The sequence below is a fragment of the Nerophis lumbriciformis genome, linkage group LG02, assembly GCF_033978685.3.
Source record: "Nerophis lumbriciformis linkage group LG02, RoL_Nlum_v2.1, whole genome shotgun sequence".
In the NCBI taxonomy this organism is placed as follows: Eukaryota; Metazoa; Chordata; class Actinopteri; order Syngnathiformes; family Syngnathidae; genus Nerophis; species Nerophis lumbriciformis.
Window position 1 is genome coordinate 16,637,138 of NC_084549.2, and position 17,718 is coordinate 16,654,855.

A 17,718-nucleotide genomic window follows, 5' to 3' on the forward strand; every position below is an offset into this window, starting at 1 on the left:
AAAAAAGTCAGTAAATGAATGTATATATTTGTAAACGCTCTGAAGTGGGAAAGAGGTAGGATTAAATAAGCTTTGCTTCTTTCTACTCCTTTTCGGACATGATGTATAGTGAAATGATATGAAATTGAGTGATGTATTTTGCTGTAAGTGTGTTCATGTTCGAAATAAACTAAAGAAAGAAAGAAAAGAAAAAGAAAGAAAGAAAGAAATGAATGTTAATCTTAAAAAACAAACAGTAAGTTTAGAGAGCGAGAGAGAGATCAATGATATTTTTCACAATATAGACTGTGGTAAAACAAATACATTTTGGTAGCAACGCAGCTCTGGAAATGATTCATAATTATCAACAGTGTTGAGACTAACGCGTTACAAAGTAACTGTAACGTTGGTATTTTCGGTGGTAACTAGTAATCTAACGTGTTATTTTTTATATTCAGTAACTCAGTTACCGTTACTACATGATGCGTTATTTTTTATGTAGTATCGGCTAGAAACAGAAGATCTGAGTGTGTTTTATTGGAGCGCTGCGGTGTCGTGCTTCTGTGTCACAAGGAAAAGAAAAAGCGTGCTTTGTGTGGGTGAGAGTCGGGCTGTCCGACTGTAGTTGAGGAGCGCAGGGGAGACGTTCCTCCAGGGCCTATGTACTTCGGGGCTAACAACCTCCACTTTACCCGGCAGTGGGTCTTTACAGCTCCGGACTCGAGGGTGAATGACGAGGCCGGCGGTTTGTTGCAACTTTGTGACTTTGTTGGTGTCTTGCACGTAGCCATCCACCAAGCTAGAGCACCTGCACGCACTCACTGTTGCCGCTCCCTCACCTCTCTCGCCCAGTCACTCACTGACGTCACTCACCTCACATGCTGTCATATCTTAAAGGGCCACACACACACACACACACACACACACACACACACACACACACACACACACACACACACACACACACACACACATACGCTACTCTCATAACAACTAACAAGACATCATGGCGAGGCCAGAAGTCGAGTTTCTTAACATGGAGACATTCTCAATACTTTTCTTTTGTCGAGCACAAAGAAAATAACATTTCAGTTAAATGTAAGTTGTGTCTTGGATCAAAGATCCTATCTACTTCAAGTTAAAGTTAAAGTGCCATTATCTTGCAGCTATTTAAAATAGTTTTGTCAATTTGTTCTGGCCTGAAATAAATTGGCCCTTTGAAACATATCTTTGTCTTTGTGTGTTGTATGTAGACCACATTGCTTTCTGAGTTCAGTGATGCAAATGCATGTCAAGTTGTTCAACAGATAGTATTATTCTCCAGTGCAATAACAGTACTGAAATGAAGGCTAAAAGGGCATTAATGGGCGCCTTAAAAAAAAAGAAGAAAAAAAGAAGTAACTAAATAGTTACTTTTCACAGTAACGCATTACTTTTTGGTGTAAGTAACTGAGTTAGTAACTGAGTTACTTTTGAAATAAAGTAACTAGTAACTGCAACTAGTTACTGGTTTTCAGTAATCAACCCAACACTGATTATCAAACTCGTTAAACTATTCTCACCATGACAAAATCAATGCATTTTTTGTCAATTGAAGCAAAAATCCCTAAAACGACTCTGGAAAATCCCATTTTCCGACAGTTTGTTCAAGTCGTGTTTACGCTGCACATGCGCAAATAGGGCAGTTGATCCGGTAGTGGCAGGCTGCAGAACCCCCTGACCCGCCTTATGGAGCTAAATTTGGTTATCCAAAAATATTACGAACAGCTTACAGTTTGATGACGGCAGGGCATTCTACAGCAATAACAAAGATATTGTTCAATAGAATTATTATTTGTTGATAAAGCACATGTGTTGAATGTCACTGGACAAGTGTATCTAACATAATATGGTATTCATATGATAGTAAGAGTACAGTAGATGTGTGTAGTGAAGTCAGTAATGTTGGTGGCAGATACAAATGTCCAAAATAAATCATTGGAGGAAAGTGTATTACTGGTGGGCGTGTCTACAGGAGAGGATTACGAGAGGGTTCCCACAGCTTGCTGGCCAGCTGTCTGCAGTGCTGCAGGATGATCTCGGTGGGGATGACGCTCAGGTGGACCGTCAGCAGTTCGTAACACTTCACCACCTCGCCCTGGTGGCTCTTACTGTAGTAGCGCAGCAGCTTCCTGCGAGGGAACACAACACACTCTCTAAGCCATCCATCCCAATAAGTTAGTTTTACCGTAATTGCTCAAATACGGTTGCACGTGAAACGGACACAGGCAGGTGGTGCGACTAGAATGCCGTAGATATTTTTACAAGAACTAGAGATGTCCGATAATGGCTTTTTTGCCGATATCCGATATTCCGATATTGTCCAACTCTTAATTATCGATTCCGATATCAACCGATACCGATATATACAGTCGTGGAATTAACACATTATTATGCCTAATTTTGTTGTGATGCCCCGCTGGATGCATTAAACAATGTAACTTTACCATGAATTGATTAACGTGGACCCCGACTAAACAAGATGAAAAACTTATTCCATTTAGTGGTCAATTGTACGCATACTTGCCAACCTTGAGACCTCCGATTTCGGGAGGTGGGGGGTGGCTAAGAGGGGAGGAGTATATTTACAGCTAGAATTCAACAAGTCAAGTATTTCACATATATATATATATATATATATATGTATGTGTGGGAAAAAAATCACAGGACTATTTCATCTCTACAGGCCTGTTTCATGAGGGGATTCCCTCAATCATCAGGAGATTTTAATGGGAGCATTCACATACCATGGTTTATATAGGGCACAGAGTGGGTGGGTACAGGCTGGCGTAGGGGCGTGGTGATTGGCTCATGTGTTACCTAGGAGGTGTTTCCGTCTGTGGCGGCATGCTGTTACAATTTCGCTGCGCTTGTTGAGGGATGACAGGTCTGGACGGTAAATAATAAACAGTTTGTCTTTCAAGCATAGGTTGCATCTTTTATTACCACTATTGTAAGGTGTGCTGGATGCAAGAATTTGCCATGTTATTGAATATTCAACATTATTGTCTTTGAGGTCCCAAATGTGTTTGCTGAGTTCTGTGGTATTCCGCAGGTTTTGGTTCCTGAAAGAAGCCTTGTGATTGTTCCATCTGGTTTTGAACTCTCCCTCGGTTAATCCTACATATGTGTCGGATGTGTTAATGTCCTTGCGTGTTACCTTAGATTGGTAGACAACTGATGTTTGTAAGCACCCCCCGTTGAGAGGGCAACCAGGTTTCTTTCGGCAGTTGCAGCCTTTGTTGGTTTTGGAGTCGCTCTGTCCGGGGGCCGACGGCTCATTTGCAATTGTTTTGTTGTGGTTTGAGATAATTTGTCGTATATTGTTCATACAGCTGTAGCTCAATTTAATGTTGTTCTTGTTGAATACTTTTCTTAGGGTGTTGTCTTTGGGAAAGTGTTTGTCAATCAGATTGAGGAATTTGTGTCCAATGTTAGTTGAGATGTTTTTGCTGTATGGGGGGTTGTACCAGATGATGTCGTTTCGTTTTCTGTTCTTTTTTGGTCTCAACTAACATTGGACACAAATTCCTCAATCTGATTGACAAACACTTTCCCAAAGACAACACCCTAAGAAAAGTATTCAACAAGAACAACATTAAATTGAGCTACAGCTGTATGAACAATATACGACAAATTATCTCAAACCACAACAAAACAATTGCAAATGAGCCGTCGGCCCCCGGACAGAGCGACTCCAAAACCAACAAAGGCTGCAACTGCCGAAAGAAACCTGGTTGCCCTCTCAACGGGGGGTGCTTACAAACATCAGTTGTCTACCAATCTAAGGTAACACGCAAGGACATTAACACATCCGACACATATGTAGGATTAACCGAGGGAGAGTTCAAAACCAGATGGAACAATCACAAGGCTTCTTTCAGGAACCAAAACCTGCGGAATACCACAGAACTCAGCAAACACATTTGGGACCTCAAAGACAATAATGTTGAATATTCAATAACATGGCAAATTCTTGCATCCAGCACACCTTACAATAGTGGTAATAAAAGATGCAACCTATGCTTGAAAGACAAACTGTTTATTATTTACCGTCCAGACCTGTCATCCCTCAACGAGCGCAGCGAAATTGTAACAGCATGCCGCCACAGACGGAAACACCTCCTAGGTAACACATGAGCCAATCACCACGCCCCTACGCCAGCCTGTACCCACCCACTCTGTGCCCTATATAAACCATGGTATGTGAATGCTCCCATTAAAATCTCCTGATGATTGAGGGAATCCCCTCATGAAACAGGCCTGTAGAGATGAAATAGTCTTGTGATTTTTTTTCCCACACATACATATATTGCGCTCTACTACGGTATCGAGCACTATTTTTTGGATAACCTTATTAAGACATATATATATATATATATATATATATATATATATATATATATATATATATATATATATATATATAAAAGAAATACTTGAATTTCAGTGTTCATTTATTTACACATATACACACACATAACACTCATCTACTCATTGTTGAGTTAAGGGTTGAATTGTCCATCCTTGTTCTATTCTCTGTCACTATTTTTCTAACCGTGCTGAACACCCTTTCGCAGGTACCCAGAAAGGTTTCGAGTACCACCAAAAAAACTGAATCTCTGAAGACAGTATAAAAATCTGTGTTAAAGGTGTACAAATACTGTTTGTATAATAAGCATGTTATTGTTTACAAATGAGGGTTAAGAGTTCAGTACTAAAAAAAAAAAAAAAGAATGTGGCTTAAGTACAGTTTTTTAATTGAGCTGCTGCATTTTTTGGTTGGTTTGTTTATTTATTTTGAGGAACTTCTCCATTTCTAAAAGGGGAGGAATGTTATAGAGTGATCTATGTTTGTCTGTTGCCATCTCCTGGTGAATGTTGGCTATAACGTACTGGGGTTACTTTTTGGTTGGCCAACGATTTACGTGGTGTTGCGCACCTGACGTCAAGTGTGTGAGTCTGTTCTGAAGTCTACAGTAAAGAGACGTACTTCATCACCTCGCCTGGTTATTGCCTCCAACTCAATATATTACAACTGTTTACGGCAGACGAACTGCTTTACAGTAGAATAAAACATGACTGCTGTTGTTGTGTTGTTACCGCTCTGGGAGGACATTAATGAAACTGCCTAACAATAAACCCACATAAGAAACCAAGAACTCGCCCTCGATCATTCTACAGTTATAACGTGTGTTGTGGGAAAGCGGACGTGAATACAGGCTGTTGACACGTCACTCAGGTCCGCATGGAGCTGGAGGGGGCGCGGCTTCCAGCCCGCCTGAATTTCGGGAGAAAATTTGTCCCAGGAGGTTTTCGGGAGAGGCTCTGAATTTCGGGAGTCTCCCGGAAAATCCGGGAGGGTTGGCAAGTATGATTGTACGGAACATGTACTGTACTGTGCAATCTACTAATGCGAGTTTCAATCAATCAATCAAAAACAAGGTTTTCCAAAATAAGAGAACAACTTCAACTGCAGTTATGGGAAAAAAAATGCCAACATGGCACTGCCATATTTATTATTGAAGTCACAAAGTGCATTATTTTTTTTAATATGCCTCAAAACAGCAGCTTGGAATTTGGGACATGCTCTCCCTGAGATAATCCTAATACCCACTACAACTATGGGAAATACTATACTTTGACTTTCACAAAGTGCATTATTTTTTTTATTTTTTTTAAACATGCCTCAAAACAACAGCTACAAAAACAATGAAGGCACACAGCTTCAGTCCAGAGTATACTAGAGCATACTTGCCAACCTTGAGACCTCCGAATTCAGGAGATAGGGGGTGGGGGGTTTGTTGGTAGCAGGAGGTGTATATTGTAGCGTCCTGGAAGAGTTAGTGCTGCAAGGGGTTCTGGGTATTTGTTCTGTTATGTTTATGTTGTGTTACGGTGCGGATGTTCTCCCAAAATGTGTTTGTCATTCTTGTTTGGTGTGGGTTCACAGTGTGGCGCATATTTGTAACAGTGTTAAAGTTGTTTATACGACCACCCTCAGTATGACCAGTATGGCTGTTGACCAAGTATGCATGTATTCACATATGTGTGTTTAAAAGCCGCATATATTATGTGACTGGGCCGGCACGCTGTTTGTATGGAGGAAAAGCGGACGTGATGACAGGTTGTAGAGGACGCTAAAGGCAGTGCCTTTAAGGCACGCCCCCAATAATGTTGTCCGGGTAGAAATCGGGAGAATGGTTCCCTCGGGAGATTTTCGGGAGGGGCACTGAAATTCGGGAGTCTCTCGGGAAAATCGGGAGGTTGAAACCGATACCGATAATTTCCGATATTACATTTTAAAGCATTTATCGGCCGATATTATCGGACATCTCTAACAAGAACTAATACCACCCTGCCTGGCAGTAAATGTCTTTACCACCACACATAGACGTGGCATCTGTAAAGCTGAAATACATAGTGGGGTTTAAAGAGAACGCATTCCACAGTAGAAGCTGCTAAACTTTTCCACACTGACCTGAAAAAATTTGGGAAGATTTGATGTCAGCGACCAAAAACACTTTAACTGATTAATATACATTAGGGCTGCAACTAACGATTAATTTGATAATCCATTAATCTGTCGATTATTACTTCGATTAATCGATTAATAATCGGATAAAAGAGACAAACTACATTTCTATCCTTTCCGGTATTTTATTGAAAAAAAAACAGCATAATGGCACCATACTTATTTTTATTATTGTTTCTCAGCTGTTTGTACATGTTGCAGTTTATAAATAAAGGTTTATAAAAAAAAATTCAAAAAAATTACAAAAAAATAAAAAATTGCCTCTGCGCATGCGCATAGCATAGATCCATTGAATCGATGACTAAATTAATCGCCAACTATTTTTATAATCGATTTTAATCAATTAGTTGTTGCAGCCCTAATATACACAATGTTTTTTTTAGTATTACAATAGAAATGTATTTATATTATTTAATGTATTTATTTATTTATTTACAGACAGACATAATTTTGTATTTCATTATTGTTTCTTTTGTTAATATTAGAATCCGTCCTGCAAAAAGATCATCCCGAGAAGCTCACAGTTTATGGACAGGGACCCACAAAATTTACATCATAATATAATATACAAAATACAGTACAATACATTTCAAAATCTACCCATCTAATACCCTTTTACAATTTCATTTATAAATAAAAAAAAGGAATCTTTAAATCCACCAAATCAGTCTCAATATCCTATTATTCAAATTTGATTAAAAGGTTGCATCTTGAAGATCTTCGATAATCTCATCATACATACAGAGAGAGGTCAAGACCAAAAAATAAGTGAATATAAATTCACAAACTGTTTTTATACTTTTAATCACGTCAATATTGCTATATATTACATTTCAATCAAATACATTTTATAATAAAAAATATACAAATATATTTACAAATATAGTAGTAAATAATAGGAATGCACTGACATAACGTTTTCACTTCTGATATGATACTGATATTGGAGCATTGGCCCATACCGATATTGATCTAATACAATATCAGCACAAATCATACTTTTATTATTTTGGAGTGTGGAATATTAGAAATGGTAGGTATGAAAAACACTAACCTATATATTACTAATCATTTGGAATGCGCTTCTTATGTCTTTAAGTTGAAATGGAGTGGTAAGTGTTTTTGGCGGACACCGACAGTCATGACGCAGTCAGTTGACACGTTTGTTACTGGATACTTTCTAATAGGTTTCTACCTTGGAGACTTTGTATGTGTAAGTAATATGCAACTATAAGTATTTGATACTTGTCTATATTGACAAATGTAATGTTTAAGACTGCAATATTGTTTAATTAAGGTTACTTAGCACTAGGTATGTCCGATAATACACTAAAAAATAATTATTGCTTGGATTTGTTTGAAAGTAGCTTTCAGAAAAAACATATAAAACTTAATTATAGGTTTTTTTTACCTTTTAAAGATATAGATTTACAAAAAGGTGCCAACACATTTAATATAAAGTGGCTAGAATATAATTTTAAATCATCATCATCCCATCACTGTAAATATTATTATAAATAAATATGTCAAAATTTCCTTCGATATAGAGTAGGTATGTCCGATAATGGCTTTTTTGCCGATAGCCGATATTCCGATATTGTCCAACTCTTAATTACCGATACCGATATCAACCAATACCGATATATACAGTCGTGGAATTAACACATTATTATGCCTAATTTGGACAACCAGGCATGGTGAAGATAAGGCCCTTTTAAAAAAAATTAATACAATAAAATAAAAAAAGAAAGTAAAACAATATAAAAACAGTTACATAGAAACTAGTAATTAATGAAAATTAGTAAAATTAACTGTTAAAGGTTAGTACTATTAGTGGACCAGCAGCACGCACAATCATGTGTGCTTACGGACTGTATCCCTTGCAGACTGTATTGATATATATTGATATATAATGTAGGATTAATAACAGAAAGAAACAACCCTTTTGTGTGAATGAGTGTAAATGGGGGAGGGAGGTTTTTTGGGTTGATGCACTAATTGTAAGTGTATCTTGTGTTTTTTACGTTGATTTAATTTAAAAAAATAAAACATTTAAAAATAAAAACCGACAACGATAATAAAAAAAAAAACCGATACCGATAATTTCCAATATTACATTTAAAGCATTTATCGGGCGATAATATCGGCAGGCCGATATTAGCTAGCTAGCTTGTGTGCTATTGTGTGCTTAGCTGTTGTGTAGCTGCTACCCTACCATGTTTACCTTTTGTAAACGACCGTGTGTGCTTATTGGAGGAGATTTACATGTTGACTGGCAGCTTTGCACAAGTAAACACGCTGCAGGTCCGCTTGTATTGAAGCTTTTAGATGCAAGCCAATATAATCTGATACTTGGTATTTTACTCATTTTGGAACGATACCTAATATTAATTTTCAACTCCTAATAAATAATAGATAAGGCATGTGAGCACTCTGAGGAGAAAAAAAGATGAAGACTGACGAAAAGAAGAGGAACATTTCTTAAGTGCTGCCACGCAAACCCCTAAAGAACATTTTAAAATCAAGACTACATTTACTGCAATTGGGTGCATTTCTACATTTGATTTGATCTTTTATTTAATTTTTCACTTTTTTATCTACCAACCTCTTTTGGCTGTCTTTTTGACACTTACATGTCCCATTTAATGCACCACAGAATATTTTGTTTTTAAGTAGATAATATACTAATATTAATACCATTTAAAATGTAATGTTCAATTTTCCATAACATGTATGCAAATAACTCCCATTTGGCAACTCCATCTTGTAGCCACACCCCCTTGGGTAATATAGTTCAGGTGTTGTGACCGCTGTTTACAACAGTCAAAGTAAAAAATATACCTTTTTGCTGGCTACTAATAAATCCTCTAAAACTCATTTTCGCGGACATTTCACATGCCTTTGGATGTAGAGTAAAGTACATGTGCAAAAATAAGGTATTACCTGTAGTAGTCCCAGGCGATCATTCCAATGGGGGCTGAGTCATCAGGTAGGACAGGAATTTCCATTGTCTCCAATTTGTAGCCCTGATTAGATTATTAAGATTATCATTCACCATTTGCTTTTGACAACAACATCCAAGCCCGATCGAAGGGGAAACTTACAGTTTCGTTTTCAAACCACAGAAAGTAGCAGAAATAGAAGTCTCCGTCTCGCAACGTGACAGTGGAATAACCTTTTTGGAGATAGCGTCGCGATGTGCTCACAAGCCTCCACACCTTCAATGCAGCAAACACAAATGTACCGTAAATGCTCCAATTAACACCTAAATTGCAAAAAAGTGAGAAAAAACATGAAGCTTGTTTGGAAATACAAATTAACTTTTCTTTCTGGTGTGTCACGGCTTCACAAATAATTGTACTAAACAGAACTCTAAACAACACAACTAACACCATGTTGGTTATAATATCAAGTACCGGTAAATAAAGTTTCATCTTTGGATTTCTTATTTACATCCAGCCAGGTAGACGAAGCGGTTGTATTGTGCATACACACATACACACACACACACACATTACATCAGTGTTTTTCAACCACTGTGCCGCGGTAGTTGCCGTGAGATACAGTCCGGTGTGCCGTGGGAGATGATCTAACTTCACCTATTTCGGGTAAAAAAATATTTTTTGCAAACCAGTAATTATATTCTGCAAATGATGTGTTGTTGTTGAGTGTCGGTGCTGTCTAGAGCTCGGCAGAGTAACCGTGTAATACTCTTCCATATCAGTAGGTGGCAGCCGGTAGCTAATTGCTTTGTAGATGTCGGAAACAGCGTGCAGGTAAAAGGGTGTCTAATGCTTAAACAAAAAATAAACAAAAGGTGAGTTAGGGAAGGCTATGCAGAATTAAACTAAAACTGAATTGGCTACAAAGTAAACAAAAACAGAATGCTGGACGACAGCAAAGACTTACTGTGGAGCAAAGACTGCGTCCACAAAGTACATCCGAACATGACATGACAATCAACAATGTCCCCACAAAGAAGGATAAAAACAACTGAAATATTCTTGATTGCTAAAATAAAGTAGATGCGGGAAATATCGCTCAAAGGAAGACATGAAACTGCTACAGGAAAATACCAAAAAAAGACAAAAAGCCACCAAAATAGGAGCGCAAGACAAGAAGTAAAACACTACACACAGGAAAACAGCAAAAAAGTCCAAATATGTCAGAGTGTGATGTGACAGGTGGTGACAGTACACCTACTTTGAGACAAGAGCTATAGTGATGCATGCTTGGTTATGCTTTAAAGTCATATCCAACAATTGCAACGATGACTTTTTACTGTCAACTGAGTTTCGTTTTTTAATGATTTCTGCTGGTGGTGTGCCTCTGGATTTTGTCAACGCAAAAAATGTGCCTTGGCTCAAAAAAGGTTGAAAAACACTGCACTACATCACCATGGCAACACACATTGACGTGACAAGCACTGCCTGGATTGAAATGGATTTTTAAATGTAATGTGTTATCTTATTTATGGATTTCAATGACATTCACAAGTGTTAGTCAAAATCCACGCTGCAACCAAGAAAAAAAACGAGCCTTCATTCACGACCTAAGCACTTTTATGCGGAGAGGGCGTGTCCGCAGGCTGGATGGGAAAATACTAAAAAGACAAACATGCGTAAAAAAAAAAAAGACTTACAGTAAGCGCTAATGGGAGAATAGGGCCCAAAGTTAGCAACACAGATACCTCCTGCTCGGTCTTCTTATTCTCTGGCAGACCAGGAGCGTTTTAATGTGTTTATACAAACATATCTATTAGTGGCGGGCCACATAAAATAAATGAATGTATAAGAAATATTTTTATGCCTAGTGTGCAAATAAGTTATCAATACATGAACCATGTGGTCAAAAAGGGTTTGCTTTCTCATACATTCCTAATCTTAATTCAAGTTAAAGTATTTGTTATATATAATAACCTGTAACATTTCTGAGATAACAGCCTCCCTCCAATTAACACTCTGTCCTTTTCACTGTTAAGGATGAATAAACACCTCGGCTATATTTGGAGCATTTACAGTAAACACACAGTAGTGATCGCTACACAGTACACACATGTACAGTACAGGCTAAAAATTTGGACACGCCTTCTCTTTCCATGTGTTTTCTTTATTTCCATTGTAGATTGTCACTGAAGGCACCAAAACTATGACACCTGTGAAGGAAAACTATTTCAGGTGACTACCTTTTGAAGCTCATCGAGAGAATGCCAAGAGTGTGCAAAGCAGTAATCATAGCAAGGAGTGGCTATTTTGAAGAAACTAGAATATAAAACATGTTTTCAGTTATTTCACCTTTTTCTCATGTGTTCATTCATAGCTTTGATGCCTTCAGTGACAATCTACAATGTACCGTATTTTTCAGAGTAAAAGTCGCAGTTTTTTTCATAGTTTACGGTGCGACTTATACTCGGGAGCGACTTATGTGTGAAATTATTAACACATTACCGTAAAATATCAAATAATATTATTTAGCTCATTCACGTAAGAGACTAGACCAGGGGTCGGCAACCCAAAATGTTGAAAGAGCCATATTGGACCAAAAATACAAAAACAAATCTGTCTGGAGCCGCAAAAAATTAAAAGCCATATTACATACAGATAGTGTGTTATGAGATATAAATTGAATTAAGAGGACTTAAAGGAAACTAAATGACCTCAAATATAGCTACAAATGAGGCATAATGATGCAATATGTACATATAGCTAGCCTAAATAGCATGTTAGCATCGATTAGCTTGCAGTCATGCAGTGACCAAATATGTCCGATTAGCACTCCACACAAGTCAATAACATCAACAAAACTCACCTTTCATGCACAACCTTAAAAGTTTGGTGGACAAAATGAGACAGAAAAAGAAGTGGCATAAAACACGTCCGAGAAAGTCGGAGAAAGTTATACATGTAAACAAACTATGGTGAGTTCAAGGACCGCCAAAATTAGTAGGACAAAACGGTGCTCGCCAAATACTCGAATCAGTGAAGCATGTTTAATATAAACAGTGTGCTTTATAACAATTAGGGAGGTTTGTGTCATGTTTGTCCTCCCACAGGAACTATATTAAAACAAAAAATATATTTTTTCCCCCTCATCTTTTTCCATTGTTCATACATTTTAGAAAAAGCTCCAGAGAGCCACTAGGGCGGCGCTAAAGAGCCGCATGCGGCTCTGGAGCCGCGGGTTGCCGACCCCTGGACTAGACGTATACGATTTCATGGGATTTAGCGATTAGGAGTGACAGATTGTTTGGTAAACGTATAGCATGTTCTATATGTTATAGTTATTTGAATGACTCTTACCATAATATGTTACATTAACATACCAGGCACGTTCTCAGTTGGTTATTTATGCCTCATATAACGTACACTTATTCAGCCTGTTGTTCACTATTCTTTATTTATTTTAAATTGCCTTTCAAATGTCTATTCTTGGTGTTGGCTTTTATCAAATAAATTTCCCCCAAAAATGCGACTTATAGATGTTTTTTTCCTTCTTTATTATGCATTTTCGTCCGGTGCGATTTATACTCTGGAGCGATTTATACTCCGAAAAATACAGTAAATTATCATGAAAATAAAGAAAATGCATTGAATGAGAAGGTGTGTCCAAACTTTTGGCCTGTACTGTACGTAACGTACGAGGCTCACCTTGCTTTTGATGAACTGAGCCACGGCTCCTTTGCCCAGCTCTGATGTTGTACGCTCTGTGACGTTGAGTGAAGGCGCGATTATCTGGCCAGTGGATCTGTCCACGCAGATGAAGTGGATGAGGCCTGGGAAGTCCTCCAGGTACGTAGGGAGAAGTGGGTCAAGGTTTAAAAGACAGAGGCGAGGGAGTGACACATTCCTCCGTACTTTCTGGATTGCAATTCGTACACAAGACTGCAATAAATCAGTCAGAGTGGGATTGTTCCCATGACAGGATATGACACCATGGTGATGTTTCGCCTGCTTTTCACCAGCAGAAAGTCCTTCCAGTCCATCAGCTTCTCCCTGCGAGGTGGCAGAAAGAGCGGCGAGTAAAACAGAATGACGTTCCTCTCCAGAAAGAAGACGGGTACACACTGCAACATAGTCTGAGCTCGCTCCAGCAGACCGGGCGAGAGTCTCCGAGCTGCCTCGGCGGGTCCGGAGTTGCTAAGGAAGCACTGGCGGTAAACGCCGCACAGTTGGGTCTTCATATTCTTACACCACGGGATGAGACTGCAAGAGGAACACAGGAACTCTTAAATGGATTGCACCGACGAGGAAACATTCCTGAGAATGCAAAGACACTCACTCTTTGTTGAAGCCAGGTCCACTTCGGGCAAAGGCTCGGTTTTTAAACTCGCTCCAGACATTTTGTAACTGTGAAGACTTAACCGAGAAAAAAGTATGCCTTGGGTGTTCACTTTTGAACAGTGGTACTTTTTTGATTTAATAATAATAATAATAATAATAATAATAACAATTCACAATGAATATAATACCCATCCATATTTTCTTAATAATATTATCAATACTCTTACATCATTGTATCTTATGAAATATAGCAGGGGTGTCAAACTCCTTTTTATTGAAGGCTACATTGCAATTATGGCTGCCTTCACTGGTAGCAGTGAATATTAATTAATATTAACTTTTAATAGCCTCGAGTCGTTACACAGTTTGTGTAGGCACCTGTTTTTGATTACCATATGTTTTACTAACGAATTGATGGATAACTTGCATTAAAGTCGTAAGTCAAGGTGACAAGCACATATTGAAGTATTTATTTTTGATAACCAAAAAAATAATGCTTGTAATATCTTGTTACATGATGAGATGTATTGAAATGTAGAACATATGCAGATACATGCAGTACATTTTTTCTGTCAAAATTAAAAGAAAAAATACATTTTGTCAGAAAGTGCTTTATAATTTCCAGCCTTTTGCAGACCACATAAAGTGACGTGCCGGACAACAGAAAATAATGTGGCGGACCAAACAAAATGACATGGCGGGCCACTTAAAATAATGTGGCGGACCACCAGTGGCCTAGTAACCTACTCAGTGGCCTAGTGGTTAGAGTGTCCACCCTGAGATCGGTAGGTTTGAGTTCAAACCCCGGTCGAGTCATACCAAAGACTATAAAAATGGGACCCATTACCTCCCTGCTTAGTACTCAGCATCAAGGGTTGGAATTGGGGGTTCAATCACCAAAATGATTCCCGGGCGCGGACACCGCTGCTGCTCACTGCTCCCCTCACCTCCCAGGGGGTGATCAAGGGTGATGGGTCAAATGCAAAGAATCATTTTGCCACACCTAGTGTGTGTGTGACAACCATTGGCACTTTAACTTTAACTTTTTATATGGCAGGTTACTTTAAATGACATGACAGACCACATAAAATGACGTGGCGGACCACATGAAATGACGAGGCGGACCACATGAAATGACGAGGCGGACCACATAAAAAGACCTGGCGGACCACATAAAATGACGTGGGGAACCAAACAAAATGAAATGGCAGGCTACTTTAAATGACATGTCAGGCCAGATTAAATGATGTGGCAGGCTACTTAAAATAATGTGGTGGACCACAAAAAATTACGTGGCAGACCACATAAAAATACATGGGGCTCCAAACAAAATGATAAGGCAGGCTACTTTGAATGATATGGCAGGCCACATTAAATGACGTGGAGTAACACATAAATTACATGGCGAAACACAGAAAATTACGTGGTGAACAACAGCAAATAATGTGGCAGACCAAACAAAATGATATGGCAGGCTACTTTAAATGATACGGCAGGCCACATAAATATGGCGAACCACATAAAAGGATGTGGCGGACCACATAAATGACATGGTGGGCCACACAAAATAATGTGGCAGACCACATGAAATGATGTGGCGGGTAACATAAAAAAAAATGTGGCGGGCCACGTCAAATGATGGCTTACCACTAGAGATGTCCGATAATGGCTTTTTTTTTTACCGATATCCGATATTCCGATATTGTCCAACTCTTAATTACCGATATCAACCGATACCGATATATACAGTCGTGGAATTAACACATTATTATGCCTAATTTTGTTGTGATGCCCCGCTGGATGCATTAAACAATGTAACAAGGTTTTCTAAAATAAATCAACTCAAGTTATGGGAAAAGATGCCAACATGGCACTGCCATATTTATTATTGAAGTCACAAAGTGCATTATTTTTTTTAACATGCCTCAAAACAATAACAGTGCAATACTTTTTCATAACATGGTCACTACTGCCTAGTTTCTCTTGTTATATTCTTATTTTACTGTTATATTTTTATTCTCATTGTTGCTTTTTATCTTTATTCTTATTGTAATATTTTTCTATTCTGTTTCCATTTATACCCCCATTATTTACTTTATACTTTTTAAATTCGATCTCAATTCTGTACACTGCTGCTGGAATTTTAATTTTCCTGAGGGAACTCTCCTGAAGGAATCAATAAAGTACTATTTATCTATCTATCTATCTATCCAAACAGCAGCTTGGAATTTGGGACATGCTCTCCCTGAGAGAGACTATGAGGAGGTTGAGGTGGGCGGGGTTGGGGTGGGTGGGGGTAAGGGATAGCCGGGGGGCTTATATTGTACTGTCCCGGAAGAATTAGTACTGCAAGGGTTTCTGGGTATTTGTTCTGTTGTGTTTATATTGTGTTACGGTGCGGATGTTCTCCCGAAATGTGTTTGTCATTCTTGTTTGGTGTGGGTTCACAGTGTGGCGAATATATGTAACCGTGTTAAACTTGTTTATACGGCCACCCTCAGTGTGGCCTGTATGGCTGTCGACCAACTATGCCTTGCAAAAATTTGTGATGAGTACAGCCGGTAGATGTTATGTGACTCGGGACGGCACGCACGCAAAGGAAATGCCTTTAAGGTTTATTGGCACTCTGTACCTCTCCCTACGTCCGTGTACACAGCGGCGTTTTAAAACGTCATAGATTTTACTTTTAAAAACCGATACCGATAATTAAGAAACCGATACCGATTGTTTCCGATAATACATTTTAAAACATTTATCGGACGATAATATGGGCAGACCGATATTATCGGACATCCCTACTTACCACATAATATATTTGACCTGCAAAAGCCTAGAAATATTGTGCATCAATAAATCACTTGATCTTTCTTGCTAAACATATTTGTTATTTCAATTTAGACAAAAAAATTTACTGCATGCAATACATATTTTCTCAAATTTAATGTAATCTGAGCAACATATTCCAATAATTTCTTTTTAAACATCTGCTTGTAAACTTGATTTATGATTTCAAAGCAAATGATCAATCAATTTGTTAGCAAAATATCATACATGATTAGGCAATTGTGTAATAATAACACATTTACTGTATATTCATATACATTCACTGTTACAAGTGGCCCTCTTAGAAAACTAATTTGACAACCTTGCCTCATGTTTTGTTTACCTTCAGCAAAAAATAATTAAAAATATCGCACGATAATGCTGCATGATGATGAACGTGGAAAAAACATGCACACCACAGACGTACCTGAATCTCACTGGGGCCTAGAGCCTTGATGAACTTGTCCAGTTTGCTTCTAATGTCATGTATTGTTGGTTGGCTCCTGATAGCAGGGGATCCTTCCAGGCCTTCACTTAAACGCTTCTCCAGCTTGGCAAAGGCCTCCAGGAACATATACACAGACATGGCCACGGCACTGGTGGGAACCTGGCGAGGGTTATCACAAAAACAAGGCGTCAGACAGAGCCAGGGAGCGAACGCAACGAGATCGCATCTCCGCACCTTAGAGAGCAAAACCAGTGTGATGCCAGGCCACAGTGGAAGACAGTACATGGAGTGAGGCATCATGGGATACAGCCCTTCCTTGTGGGCCACTTCTAAAAACACCCTTCGGGGTGTGGAGGGGTCAGGGGGAGGAACGTCCAGAGTGTGCAGGCTGTCTTCTGCCATCTGAACACACATTTGATTCAATTCACACACAATCTGCTTCATGTTATGTGTATTTATGTCTTAGAAATACAACAAATGCAATTCTAGAAAGGCACTCGGACAGCGCAGACCTCCACCAGGCACTATCTCCCGATTGCTAAGAAGCCTTTAAAAAAAAATCCTAAAATCCAGACAGTAATCTGTATCACCCCCAAAATCTAAGCACTTGTTTC

The 17,718-nt window shown here is 38.7% G+C and overlaps 1 protein-coding gene across 2 annotated transcripts in view; it reads right to left on the reverse strand.

Moving 5' to 3' along the window:
* Positions 1-1,486: 1,486 nt before the first annotated feature.
* The window catches only part of hps1 (HPS1 biogenesis of lysosomal organelles complex 3 subunit 1), a 31,905-nt gene continuing 15,673 nt past the window's right edge, over positions 1,487-17,718 (reverse strand). Inside the window, exons 10-18 of one of the 2 annotated variants that reach the window (XM_061951069.1) lie at positions 17,339-17,506; positions 17,084-17,263; positions 13,832-13,908; positions 13,618-13,755; positions 13,480-13,545; positions 13,201-13,345; positions 9,658-9,771; positions 9,497-9,579; positions 1,488-2,150 (exon numbers count right to left, since the gene is read on the reverse strand). In XM_061951069.1, coding sequence (XP_061807053.1) covers positions 1,988-2,150; positions 9,497-9,579; positions 9,658-9,771; positions 13,201-13,345; positions 13,480-13,545; positions 13,618-13,755; positions 13,832-13,908; positions 17,084-17,263; positions 17,339-17,506 — 1,134 coding nt within the window. In that variant the 3' untranslated portion in view covers positions 1,488-1,987. Of the gene's footprint in view, positions 2,151-9,496; positions 9,580-9,657; positions 9,772-13,200; positions 13,346-13,479; positions 13,546-13,617; positions 13,756-13,831; positions 13,909-17,083; positions 17,507-17,718 lie in introns of both variants that reach the window. The other variant, XM_061950493.1, reaches the window with a different exon arrangement.